At 40.3% G+C, this 14009-nt stretch overlaps 1 protein-coding gene across 2 annotated transcripts; it reads right to left on the bottom strand.

Annotated features, from left to right (window-relative positions):
- Positions 1-371: 371 nt before the first annotated feature.
- Positions 372-13596, bottom strand: CDK5R1 (cyclin dependent kinase 5 regulatory subunit 1). Of its 2 annotated transcripts, XM_070727988.1 has the most exons (3): positions 13381-13596; positions 11608-11680; positions 372-4752 (listed from the first exon to the last, which is right to left on the bottom strand). In XM_070727988.1, exon 3 carries the CDS (start codon positions 4621-4623, stop codon positions 3706-3708), a length of 918 nt encoding a protein of 305 aa, XP_070584089.1. In that variant the 5' UTR covers positions 4624-4752; positions 11608-11680; positions 13381-13596; the 3' UTR covers positions 372-3705. The 2 variants fall into 2 exon arrangements, with proteins under 2 accessions (XP_070584089.1, XP_070584090.1); XM_070727989.1 differs by lacking the exons at positions 11608-11680; positions 13381-13596 and adding an exon at positions 5715-6126.
- Between the last annotated feature and the right edge of the window lie 413 nt (positions 13597-14009).

Raw genomic sequence — 14009 nt, 5'->3', positions numbered from 1 at the left:
AGTCTATCTCATTTTTGCCAACTATGGTAATAGACTTCTTCCCTATCAGCTCCTGTATTACATGATCCCTTATTTTAAAATATATATATAATCTCCTGGGTTTATTGATATTTAAACCATAAGATTGCCAGGCAGTTGGTTAAGATAAATATCTATATTGTGACTTGAGTATGAACTCATGTTTAAGGTATAGCATCTGAAAGATCACAGCTTGGAATCAAAGTAATTGACTCAGTTTTAAAATCACATTGGTTAAAACCTGTCATGTGTCAAAGTAAATTCAATTGTTTCCCCAAAGCTACATTATTTACCACTGTTTTGTCATCTTCCCACCATAGACAGAAGCTTTTAAAAAATTCCTCTGAAAATAATTTGTGTCATGAATGGTCAGTGCATTTTATTTTTAATCAGCACAGTACAAAAATAAATAAAAATAGGGAGGCATTAAGTTACAGGCACACACAGCTCTTTGACAGTCTTGTCATATTTAGAAATCTCATATTTAGAAACACACTATAGTACACATACATACAAAAAACCATTTATAAATTAAGTAATAATAAGCAATAATACCAATTTTGGTCAACAAATATCTACAGAAGGGATTGCACACTAAAAAAAAATATCCAAAAAACTTTAAACATACATAGACATATAGAATTTAACAGAACCTGTTTTCTTTTCTCCCACTTTCAATATGTTAAAAAAAAATGTTCAAGTGGAAAAAAAATGGCACACTATTTTCTTGTGTTTTTTCCTTTGAAAAAAATAGTTTAGAACAGCGCTAAACATTAATAACTGTGTACAATTAATATCAGAAAATATCTAGAAGTCTTGAGATGAAATACATTGATTTCAAAAAATGAAAGTATGAAAGAAAGCAGTAAATCTGCTTGAAATTTGTGCATGGTGAGTTATTGTGATTTTTTTTTTCATTTTACAATCAATTCTTCTAAAGTTTCTCCTGCTGTCAAAAGTCACAATGCTGCTTTTGGCATGCACAGTATTACTGTAAAGCAATAATGGAATGACAGAAAAGATTAGGTTTTCTTTTTTCTCTCGCCATAAGCATAGATTTTGTTCTGAAATGATTCATTTCATACAGCAGCATATTAAAGTCTCAGTCATTGCTCAAGTACGTCAGTTTTCCCCCCACTATAAAACAGTAAATATATAGGTTCAAGCCAAGATAGTTTTGTACATCAATTATACCACCAAGTCACATTTGCTTCCCATGCAGCGCAATCTTAAGCACACCTACTCAGAAATAAGTCGTATTCCTTGAATGCAACCTATTTCATGTAAACATGCAAAGGATTGCAGCTTTAAGCTTTCATATCCATATGAGTACAACTGTGATTTACCTTTATTATATAGTCTTTATTAAAAAGGAGAGGAAGGGCAAGAAGATTTGCTATCGTTTTGAATAACCAGGGGAAGGATGTCTTCAAACCCATTCCAGAATTTTGTCTGAGCCACTACTGTAAAGTATTCCAGAACTCAGCCATAATGCTGAATGAGAAACTGGGGTCTCCAAGGGAGACTGATATGATGATAGATGCCACCCATTACAGAGAAGCAAATGGTTTGCAGGGGAGAACGTTAGAAGAGTATTCCCTTCCTCTTTGATGCTAAGGCTCAGTTTTCCTTTACAAACTCAGCAGCAAGCTTAACAGTATCTCACTGCTTAATGGCTCAGATTTTGGCCTAGCTTTTGAGGCAGTGGAAAGACCTGCTGAACAAACCCAGCAGTTGCTTAATCATCACAATATATGCATTTGGTTCCAGTCCACTTCAACCTCTTAGCTTTGGCCTTTTCAGATTTCACAGCTTTTATGTTCCTCTGTATTTTTAATAGTGCTTTGCTGTTTTCTAAATTAATTGCAAGCTACCCTATTTAAAGACACAATATAGTTCTCCCTCCGACTTTCTGCTGGAATGCCAGCATCCTCACCAGTAGCATTAGGAGAACTTTCTAGAATATCCTTTTATCCACAGCCTTCTTTTACCTCAGAGTATTATTGCCTTTACACTATTTAACTGCCCAGCTTGTGAGAACTTAAAATAGTGAAGAAGATTACCTCCATTCAAAAAGTTCACATCTTCCACAGAACCTTAGATCTGGACTATTGACATTTAATACATCTTATTAGTAACTGAGGGAAATTCAGTCTTTCCACTACGCTTTCTTTGTATATAGTTACGATTATCCCTGAAGATTAGAGTATTTTAACCTTTACATATTGTTTAGGAACTAGAGAAATAAACAAAATAAATATCCAAGCATCAAAATTTAACAGTCAAATATTTAGATGTTCTGTGTGGGGAAAAATATTTAAATTCTTAGATTCTCATATTTCATTGTAAGTCTACAAGGTGGAAGAGAATGTCTCCAAGCATGGGAACAGATTTGTGGTCCAAAAGAACCTTCTGCAATATTATTCTACAAAATATTCAAAATATCTGAATATTTTGTATCTGCTTCAGGCTTATCTTCCCCCACAGTCCTCAACGTTATCATAGAAGGGAAATCTTTTATTATTATTCAGTATATTTCCTTGTTCTGCTTATTGTGGCTGTTACTATTTTTTATAAAGTATGAAGAGTTTTGGTTGGCTAAATGCACATGAACTGTATTGGCTGGGCCTGCAAAAGGAAAATTATTTCTACAATGAAATTCAGCACCATGTCCTACATTTAATAGCATAAGCCTAGCATTTTTCAATAAATAATTGAATTGGGGAACTTTATTGCAGATGCTCAGAAAAATCTCAAGGGACTGAAAGTCAACTGCGTGGAACAGCAAAGTTATATTATGCGAACGCCCCACAAAAGAATTAGCCATTTTTGGCCAGTCAAATATTAACATACATTGCTTGCCACAAATCAATATCAGCTAGTACCTATTGCCTGGGATTATTTTGAAATCTCACCTCCCTTCCAATATTGTGGCTTCTACAATAGATTGTCAAGTCTCATATTCACCTTTTGATACTGATACTTAGAGAAAACCTACAGAGCCTAGGTGAAAAGCCCCGAATGAAATGGGTACAAGTGGCAGTATCATACACAAAAATGAGGTGTGTCTCTTTGTATATTCTCTGACTTTTCCTTACCCACTTCTGTTTCTCAATATAATCACAATGCCGTGGAATAAGTCCCTTTTAAAGGCCAGTACTGAAATGATGTCATCTTGTTGAAACTGGTGTAACAAAGTAATATTTAAATTACTATTTTTAAAAATCCATCCTTGGATCTCTTTTCTAGAGTAGCAGGTGCTAGAACATCTATTAGATTTGGTCTTTATCTTCTTAAGAATTGTAAATAGGTTCCTCCACTGCCTTCCACTGTGCAAGCTAGTTCACCCCAATTCACAAAGTGTTTAGGACACACAAAAGGAGAAAGGGATCACATGATCCTGTATTGTGGTGCTGGGTTTTCCACTCTATTTTGCCCTCTCCTGATTTACAATCTGGAAAAGAAGCCATATCCAGCACATGCAGAAAAACTGAAAATCAAACCATTTCATTTCTTGTCAGTTTTGATTGACAGAAGCCAATATAATAATGGTAGAGACCAGCGGTAGATGGCTGATTTCTTTCAGGCCTGTCCAGTCTTACCTATGTTGTCCTGGCTTGTATGGAAAAAAAGAAACATAACACAAAAACAAGATTAAATGAAAGGGTGAATGAGGGGAATTTTAGCTCACCGATCCAGGCCAACGAGCAGCCTGTTCTTCTCTTCCTGGCTGCTCTCATTCTTCAGGTCAGCAAAGACCTGAGTGAAATAGTGTGGGTCAGCATTGATTTGCAACATTTTGGGGCTCATGAGGTTGATGATGGAGAGGCAACGATCCCAAAACGCCTCTTTACAGCTCTCTACCAGAAAGGGTTTGAGAGGGTAGGAGATCTCATTGCCCATATAGGAATAGGAGAGATAGAGGCAGGTGAGTAAGACAGCCTGAAGGTCATGGTCCGTGGCGACTTCAGATGAAATGACATCCCGGCAAAGCATGTACAAAAAGACCACGTTGGCTGGAGTGACGAAGCCTTGGTCTTGCCAGCCTTGCAGAAGGAGAGATCGGTCCACACTTCTAAGCCACAGTACTGGGTCAGTGGGGGAAAGGTGTTTCAGCCTGTAGCAGCGTCTGCAAAGGAATGCCCCCAAGCATCTTAGCAGCTCGCTGGTTGAGGCCTGGACAAGGACCCTTTTGGGGGTGCCGGATGAGTTGCAGCTGGGGTGGGGGGTTTTCTTGACAGAAGAAACTGTGCCCTTGGAGCTGGAAACCTGGTGATTTGGAGCTGTAGGCTGGCCGCCCTGGTTCTGGGCGAAGGTGGAGAGATTAGCACAGGAGAGAGATTTCTTTAGATTCTCATTGTTGAGGTGGGTGATGTTGTTCTGATAACTGCTGTTGGGCTGCACCTTCTTGGAGTTTTTCTTTTTGGCAGATACAGCTGCGATGCGTTTCCAAGGCAGCACTGAAATGATAGAGTGGCGCTTCAGGCTCTTATCCTTGGCATTCTTACTGTTCTGGACTGCAGTATAATGGCCCACTGTGGTCGAACCATCCTCAGAGAGGGTGGCTTTCCGGTAGCTGGGCGAAAGGCTCAAGACAGTGCCCATGGTGCACAGGCAGCAGAGCAAGGTGGGCAGAGCTGGGTGCTGTCACCACTAGGGCACAGGGGTCTCTGCTTCAACCCTGCTGGCTCTCTTTTCCGTCACTGCCTCAAAAAGCTTGGATTCAGAAGTTACCTACCAAAGGCAAAAACAATTCCAATAAGCCCAGGCTGGGGTTGTTGTTTTGTAGCAAAATACTAACTCCATTCAATTATATTCATCACTAAGAGCATTGTTATCTTTATTATTACTTTACTCCATTTTTCCCTTCCAAATTAAACTGTTCTGGGAAGGGGGAGAAGTCAAAGGGGGGGGGGGAGAGAGAACGTGTCCACCTGATTTGGACACATGCAAAGAATGCTCTGCAAAATGGGACATTAAATTTCAAGCTCAAAGCCTTGTAGGAATGTATCTCTGATACACAGACACACTCACTCACACACACACATCAAAAACTTGCTGGTTTCCTTTTCTATAAATGGCCTACATTACTACTACTGCACAAAAGCCGAAGGCGAAAGCTAGGTATCTTTAGAGAGGAAGGATACAGATCGACCCCTTGGTCCAACGTTATGCTGGCAAGTGTATATGGCTGTATAAAATGTGTCAGGGATGCTTTCAAGAGAGGAAGCCATGTTAGTCGGCTGCAGCAAGACAAAAGAATCTCCTAGCACCTTGTGGAACAATTGATTTATCGAGGAAGATGTCAGATGCTTCTTCATCTCTCTAAAATAAAAGGTCTCTTTCCGTCCATATGCATGTCAAGACAGAGGGAGAGAAAGATCAGTCATCCATGTTCTTAATTAAACGCCCACCATGATTTCCCCCCACTCCTGCCTGCCTACCGAATAGCTAAAAACAGCAGCACCTTTAAGAGGATAAATACTTCTCTTTCATCAAATCGCCTTTCTTCACTCCATCCAAGCTTTGCTTCTCCCCCTCCACTACCACCACCACCTCCGGGCGCACGTCCTCCCTCCCGCCGCAATGTTGCTGCATTCCCCCCGCCTCCCCCTCCCCAAAGGACGCGATGGCGCCTGCCCTCCCCCTCCTCCGTCCCCCCCCCTCCGTGCCGAGGTGTCCCCCTGGGTACCCACCGCACCGCGTGCCCTCGGGGCACCGTGGTTTCTGTCCAGGGTCCTGCAGCAGGACCAGCTCTGCTTTGGGGGCTGCGGAGAGGCGGCAGAGAGGCGGGTGCGAGGCCGTCGTCCAACTTCCCCAGCCCGGCTCCGCCGAATCAAAGGAGGAGATATACGCAGAGGTTCGTCCGGTGCTGCAGCGGCACAGGGAGGATGCCTGCTTGCCCGACGGCCGGAGCGCCGTCCCCAATGGTGCCCCCCTGGACTGGCCCGTCCCTCCCTCCCGAGAAGGGTGCCGGAGCCCCGACCGGCTGGTGAGCAGCCTTCTTCGGCACCGCCTCAGCTGCTTTGCCGGCTGATTCAGCGCGCCGCTCGCCTTAACCCCGACTAGACGGCGCTCGCTAAGCCCGCCTAGCTCCGCCTCCGCCTCTCTTACTCCTCGTCTCACCGTAGCCGCAGCGTGCCTGCAAAGCAGGGCGACCCCCGGCGGAGACCGACACAGCGCTGCAAAATGGCACCAGGGCTCCCGGCTTGAGCTCATCACCCTCCCTCCCTTCCGCTCCAACTGCTGGAGCGCGCCCCCGCGCGGATGCAGGGCGAAACGCCGGATTGGTGGCCCGGAGAGAGTCGGTTTTCCTTCCACGGGAGCGTTTTTAATCCGCTGAAAGGATTCTCTGTAAATTCTAATGCAGAGGTCGTCCAAAGTTGGCGACTTTAAGACTTGCCTGGAGAATTCTGGGAGTTGAAATCCACAAGCCTTAGAGTTGCCAAGTTTGGGGACCCCTGTTCTAATGCTTCAACTAGCAACCCGGGCTCCTTTTTGAATACCACTTCGCGTGTCCTTTATTAAGCCAGATTGAGCTGAACCCTGGGACTGCTGTTCCGAGCGTTATGCATCCGCTAAGTCTTGGTATTTTGTCCTGCTCATAATTAATAAAAAATAATGGAGGGAATTCACTTTCAATCTTTGTAGACAAACTACATTGTGACCCAGAACTTATGCAAAGAATAACTGTCAGCTGAGCAACTATTTTCAGGAGCAGGTTCTGAGAGCATATGCACTGAAGACAAATTCCTTGGGTGTACAATCACACATGGCCAATAAAAATATATATAACAAAAGAGTGCCTTGGCAAGCTCTAAAAAGCATTCTAGTTTTTCCTTGGGAGGTTTAACCCTCAAATAACTATTGCCATAAAACATTTTACATCCTCCCATGATAAAACACTGGGGAAGATCACTGGAGAGTTAAATAATTCATTTTAAAATAATTCAAATAATTCATTAAATCAACCAGCAATGGAATGTTTAATGCCAAATAATTATCCCAGGTAGAAAAACATGCTCAAATTTGTATTGGCTTTTTAAAAAAATGGCAACCAACATGTTGCTGTAATAAAAACATGGGGACAGAATGGGAGAGTCTCAAATCTCTATATCACACTCACCCACAGCCACAGAAGCCCCCTTCTGTGGCTTTGGCCCAGACCAGGAGTAGGCAAAGTTGGTTCTTCTATGACATGTGGATTTCCAACTCCCAGAATTCCTGAGCTGGCATGATTAGCTCAGGAATTCTGGGAGTTGAAGTCCACAAGTCATAGAAGAGTCAACTTTGCCTGCCTCTGGCCCAGGCCCAGCAACCCAAATTGCTTCAGAGTTGTGGAGAAAAATAGTTTTAAGGGATAGAAGTATGTCCAGTTTTTTGTGCTCCTCTAAGAATAACAAGTAAAGAAACAAACAAACAAACCATTAATAAAATTGGACTTTAGAAGCATTCAGAAGAGTATATGTAGAGTATATCTCACCTCAATCTCACAAAGATGAAGGATATAATTTATTTATTTATTTATTTGTTTGTTTGTTTATTTATTTATTTATTTATTTGATTTATTTATTTGATTTATTTGATTTAGATGCCGCCCCTCTCCATGGACTTGGGGCGGCTAACAACAGTGATAAAAACAATATATAGCAATCCAATAATAAAACAACTAAAAACCCTTATTTATAAAACCAAACATACATACAAACATACCATGCATAAACTGTAGAGGCCCAGGGGGAAAGAACATCTCAGTTCCCCCATGCCTGATGGCAGAGGTGGGTTTTAAGGAGCTTATGAAAGGCAAGGAGGGTGGGGGCAATTCTAATCTCTGGAGGGAGTTGGTTCCAGAGGGCCGGGGCCGCCACAGAGAAGGCTCTTCCCCTGGGTCCCGCCAAACGACATTGTTTAGTTGCTGTCAAACCAGAGTCATTCCTCAGCTAACTAGCCTAGGCTAAATCCTGGGCCAACTGCCAAGAGCCACTCAAAATGCTGGGTCTCTTTAACATCATTCCCAAACTTTAATTCAAAAACAGCTGATGTCACTAAGGAAAAAAACGAGGGGGCTATGGCCATTGGGACAAAGACCACTATCAATGGGCTTAACATTACACCAAACTCATGCTTAGAAAATGGCAAGAATGACTAAACTTGCAGATCATGTTAAGCCAGGATTAGTTTTAAACCTTTCATTAAATATAACATGCTTGGCTGTAGGCATACAGCATATTAATCCATAAATCATGGTTTACAACCACAATGTTTAGAATAACACAGGATATACTTCACTCTACATAACGTACTAAGCTACGAACAGACCTGTAGCACAATTTGTGAAGGTTGACACAATTACCACATACAGTAACTCATACATATACAGTACTATGTACTTGGTCATCGAATATTACTATTTTTAAATACTGTAATCACAGTAAAAGAGTGCTGCAGCCTTTGCCTAATTCAGGCAAGACTGTTAGTTGTTTTTTGGGCTCAGAGAAGAACCGAAGGGACCTGTCTTTATAAAAGTGCTTGAGTTGGCTCAAGCATTTTTGAGTGATCTCAAAAACCTTAACAAGATTCCAACAATGTTAAAGATGCAGGAATGACACTGCAGAAATTAATAAAACTTCAGACACTACTCCACAGAATTTATGGGACACAGCTAAAGCGTATATAAGAGGCTTAACAATATCTTATACAGCAAAACACAACAAGGAGATCTGTGGCACTGGTCAGTTCTAAAGAAAATTCAGTATTTTCAGTTCAAGAAGATATACTGTAAAATGAAGACCACAATAAAGTGGAGAGGACATGATGAAAATGTGGGAAAGGCATGGTTTTTTTCTTGAACAAAACTGCACAGAGTGCATTATAGCTGAATCCTGTTTTTGAAACATTAAATGTTCCTAAATAGTCAAGTTTCCACTGAATATTAATTTCAGCCACAATAATGATTGAGGCTACAGGTCTAAAGTAGGCAATTGACTAGAAACACAGGCTTTTAGTCAAAGAAGGAAATTGTTCTTCCTCTCTAGTTGACATGAAATGTTAGCTATCTGTGTGCCAACTGATCATATTGTTAACCTTTATGAATAAAATAGCAACAATATACAAGAAAACAGCTTATGCCATGGTAAATCTGTTGAGTTTCAGAAATGCCAAAGACTATGTTGTTTACTCTGAAAATAATGCCACCAAGTGATCAAAAAATGTATTACACCTCTTGTGACTACCAAGTAAAAAGGAACTGTTCAAATACTGTATCTGCTTGTGGCAGGACAAGCGTTCCCTTACATAATAGATAACACTAAACAGGCTGGATTCACAAAAAACTAAGTCCTAGAAATGCATTAACAAAATATTTGTTTAACTAACATTCATGCTACCAGATCTGGATTGAAATACCGCGAAAAACACACATTGACAGCCAAAATCAGCTTCATTGATCACTTGGTTGCCATCCAATTCTGCAGAACAGTGATAGTCTAGCACACATTATGCCCAAACATAAACCATTGTATTTCTTTACATAAAGGCCAATTCCATACAACATGCTAAAATAATGGCTAAGTTCCCTTTATATGCTGACCAACAAACTAAAGCTCACTTTAGTCTAAAGTAGGGTATTGTTTAGCAACTTAGGCAGGGAGTGCCATTTTTCTTTTGTAAAAACACAAACTTCTGGAAAGGTGTAAAAATATGGTTTTGTGGCATTGCTTGGGACACACAGAAAAGCATGAATCCATAGCACCCACCCTGAAAATACTCCTCCTGTCTTTTAATTAATTTAAAGCATTCTTTTCCTCTTTTACATTTTATATGCAGTTTCTCTGCTTTTTTATATTTTATTGTCCACTATAGAGTTCCTCTGTGAAAGAGGTGAGCAGTTCTTAAACATAATAAATAAAGTAGATGCAAAATAAAATATCCTATAGCTTAGCATAAATAGCATACATTCACCCATTTTTGCATTCCCATTAATGCTCCCAAAATCAATCAAATATGCTATTTACTCAATTTTGCTGTCATTTTCATCCACTTCCCAAGGATTTAATGAGAAATCAGTGAGCATTTGCAAACCAAAAACATTTTATTACAGCCCTTCCCAAAACCTTTAAATGTTAGGCTAATAGAGAATTTTAGCTATTGGGGGTACCCACAGCAGAGGTGGGCTTCAGCAGGTTCTAACCAGTTCTGGAGAACCAGTAGCAGAAATTTTTAGTAGTTTGGAGAACCAGTAAATACCACACTTGACTGCCCAGGGGTGGGCTACTGCCCGGACAGAGGGGGGAATGCAAAGGGGTAGCGAAAATGGAGCTCCACCCCAGAGCACCTAATTTGCACTGAAAGATGTTGAAAGAAAATGCATAAGCCACGCCCACAGTGTGGTAGTAAAAATGTTGGTAGCCCATCACTGTGACTGTCCCTGCCTCATCTGTTCTCTGCTTCCTGTGACCCAGTTGATTGGGAGGAAGTGGGGATTTTGCAGGAACCTTTCCCTGGAGTGGGAATGGAGGTTTTGCAGTATCCTTCCCCTATCACGCTCACCAAGCCACACCCCACCCAAAGAACTTTTAGTTTAAAAAAAGTTGAAACCCACCACTGCTCCACAGGGAGGATCAAAATAGGTGGGCTGGTAGCTATATCTACATAATGTAGCTTTTCTCACATTGCTTGTAACAAAAGGGCAAGACTTTGATCTCATGGTCACAAACGCTACTCTGATCTTTTCTTAATATTCCTGTGAACATCTCTCCCTATGAGGAACAGAAATGGCTATAGATTGGAGACAATCCCCAAAACGAACACACTGAAGCATCGACCTTCAAATGCCTTTCGGGATGCAGAAAGATTTGGGCATTCAGCAGATAAATAGTGCTGGCATCCAAGAACTGCAGAGGGGCATAGATTTCTTAATCTTCATGTAGAGGTTGGCTGAATGGAGTAGAATAGAAGAATAGAATTTTATTGGCCAAGTGTGATTGGACACACAAGGAATTTGTCTTGGTGCATATGCTCTCAGCGTACATAAAAGAAAAGATACATTTGTCAAGAATCATGTGGTACAACACTTAATGATTGTCATAGGGGTCAAATAGGCAATGAAGAAGCAATATTAATAAATATCTTAGGATATAAGCAACAAGTTACAGTCATACAGTCAACATGGGAGGAAATGGGTGATAGGAATGATGAGAAAAACTAGTAGAATAGAAGTGCAGATTTAGTAAAAAGTCTGACAGTGTTGAGGGAATTATTTGTTTAGTAGAGTCATGGCGTTCGGAAAAAACTGTTATTGTGTCTAGTTGTCTTGGTGTGCAGTGCTCTGTAGCGATATTTTGAGGGTAGGAGTTGAAACAGTTTGTGTCCAGGATGTGAGGGGTCAGTAAATATTTTCCCCGCCCTCTTTGACTCGTGCAGAAAACAGGTCTTCAATGGAAGGAAGGTTGGCAGGTTGAGTAGAGCCAAGCTCTCCTTCACACGCGCATACACGCACACGCACACACATAATAGTACAGAAATTTGTATATGATGTTTGCTTGCCTCCCCCTGCCTCCCCCACCAATTAGAACCTGGATAAAGGTTAACCTGGATAAATGTTGAACAGTTTGTTGGCTGCTAGATATTGTTGATAATTTTCCTGGTTACCCCCAGTGGAAGCCTGCAAGAAAATACCAAGACTGAAAGTTAAGCAAGGAAATCAAAAAATATCCCAGAACAACCAAATCATTCCTATAACTCGGCCAAGAAAACAGTATGGATGACATCACAGGGAACCTAGTTTCCTTTCACTTCCATTTTCTCTTTCCGTCTTTTTTTTTTTTTTGCTTAATTTTCCTCTGTAGTCTTTGCTGCCATCCAGTGGTAAGAATAATAAATAGCAGAGCAGCCATTCCCCTCCTATTGTTTTACAAATGTATTACAGATGGCAAGTACTTTGTCAATTTGGCATTATAATGTATTAAAAGCCTATAGTGTTTGCTGAAACCTTCTGTAATTGCATATGTAAATTCAGCAACTTCTCCCTCAGTGATACCGATAGTCTTTAACTTACAATAATTTATTTAGTGACTCAAAAATTACAACAATGTTGAAAAAAGTTACTTATGAGTCCATGCAGTTATGACCATCACAGCATCCCCATGGTCACAATTTGAGCACTTGGGATACTTGCAGTATCCCAGGGTCAAGTGATCAAGTCTGCTGTCCCAAAGTCAATGGGGGAAGCTGTATTCAGTTAATGGCTGCAACAAAAGTAATAAACTTGGATAGCAACTCATTAATAGCTTATCAATAAAGCAGACTTCAAAATGTCTGTTTAGAAGCACAGAATGAAAAATGGCAGATCTGGCATCAGAAAGTCTCGGCTGTGGCTTCAACAAATACAATGACCTATGCTAACATATCTCACATGTAATTTGCACCTACATAACCTGACATTGTCTGTTTCCTCCGACTTTACTCCAGTTTAAAATCTTCAATTAATTTTGCCCTGCATTTTAGCAACTTTAAGATAGCAACACTGGTAACTTTAACACCTTAAAGTTACGCAGTTTGAAAAGTGCTGCTTTAATCCACTCTAGGCAACTGAGCTGTAGATTATGAGAGTTTATGTCTTTTAATAAAGTTTGTTGGCTGAAAAATATTTCCCCCAATTTTTTGCCATTGCAAAACATCATGGCTTTCCTCCCACAATCTCTTTAGCAAGATACCTTTCTAAGTGGCTGTTTTAACCAAGGAGAAAAAAATATTACATGAAGCCACTATGTAGAATTTGGATGGATTTGACCTTAAAATAATTCAAAAAAGAAGTGGAGTCTTTTTTAAAGCAAGTAGTGGTTTTTCCTGGCCTGTTAGAACATGCATTTTTCTGAGCTTAATAGCAGCCAGGATAAGAAGCAGTATTATCTAGAAAGTGCCAAATTCTCTTCTATTGGATTATGTGAGATTAAAGGACATAACAAGGCAAGACACTAGCTCTTATATTTCTACTGCAATATGTTGGCGCTTGTGTGTAAAGAGGTTTTGTAAATATTGTATTTATGAAATTTCATTCTTGAGTTGAAAAGTCATTACCAGTATTTATTGTAGCAATTTTTTTAAAAAATATTTAAATTCAAGTTGTTTAGAAATAGTCAATATTGGTAAAGAAAAGGCTTATGGCAGTCATTCAAGGACCATTTTTTTCTGATTTCATCTGGTCTGTTTTATCCTAGCTTTAATACCCATAATACCAGAGTGAAGCCCCATGTGGTCTGATTCAAACTAAAGCTACTCCAAAACCACTGGAAGAGAAAAGAGAGGCATCTAGTGATTTAAACAAAAGAATTAATCCCTTCCTTCCAGCAATGCAGTACTCACCTCCAGAAATGGCTTGGGCCTAATGGTATACAGTACTGAAGGATTAAGGGTTCTCCCTTCCCTTTATCTTCCTTCTCCCCAGGTGTTTAATTTAAGGAAATTAAAGACCAGAACTGCTATTGGTTAAGATCACAAGTGTTCCTGCTCAGTGTTATAAGCCAGAGATACTTAAAATTTTAAGTGGGTGGAGGCCAATCAAATTTAGAACTCACATCCTTTGGCTCTTATGAAGCAAGTGTTTTTCAACAAAGGATAGGTAAAGCCATAAAACTTGATTGATAGAATATTCCAGCATTTTCACTTTAAACTGCCTAAAAGATACCTACTCTTAAATCATATTAGTCTTCTCCTCTGCTGTTCTATGATTGTCATCCAGAACACCAGCACTGAACTGCGATCTTTTTTTAAAAAAAATTCTTTCTAGTTTCCCTTTCTAAATCCCTTTCTCCCTCAGGTGTCCCCCACAATCTGTGGTCAGTCTTGTGTGCATTCCTTCCATAATATCTTGGCTTTTTCTTGTCCTCCATTTCAAGAAGAGGGAGAATAATACAGTGGAGTAATTACGATGAACCGGGGATATGATGCCTGAAAAAAATGTCATTTTAGTGAGAAGGCAAATTTCTCAACTC

Source organism: Erythrolamprus reginae, chromosome Z (genome assembly GCF_031021105.1).
Source record: "Erythrolamprus reginae isolate rEryReg1 chromosome Z, rEryReg1.hap1, whole genome shotgun sequence".
NCBI classification, from domain to species: Eukaryota; Metazoa; Chordata; class Lepidosauria; order Squamata; family Dipsadidae; genus Erythrolamprus; species Erythrolamprus reginae.
This window is presented reverse-complemented; position numbering and strand designations above follow the sequence as displayed.

What these genes read in the sequence shown, in the direction of transcription:
- CDK5R1 (XM_070727988.1), bottom strand. Translation starts at nt 4,623, where the DNA reads ATGGGCACTGTCTTGAGCCTTTCGCCCAGCTACCGGAAAGCCACCCTC.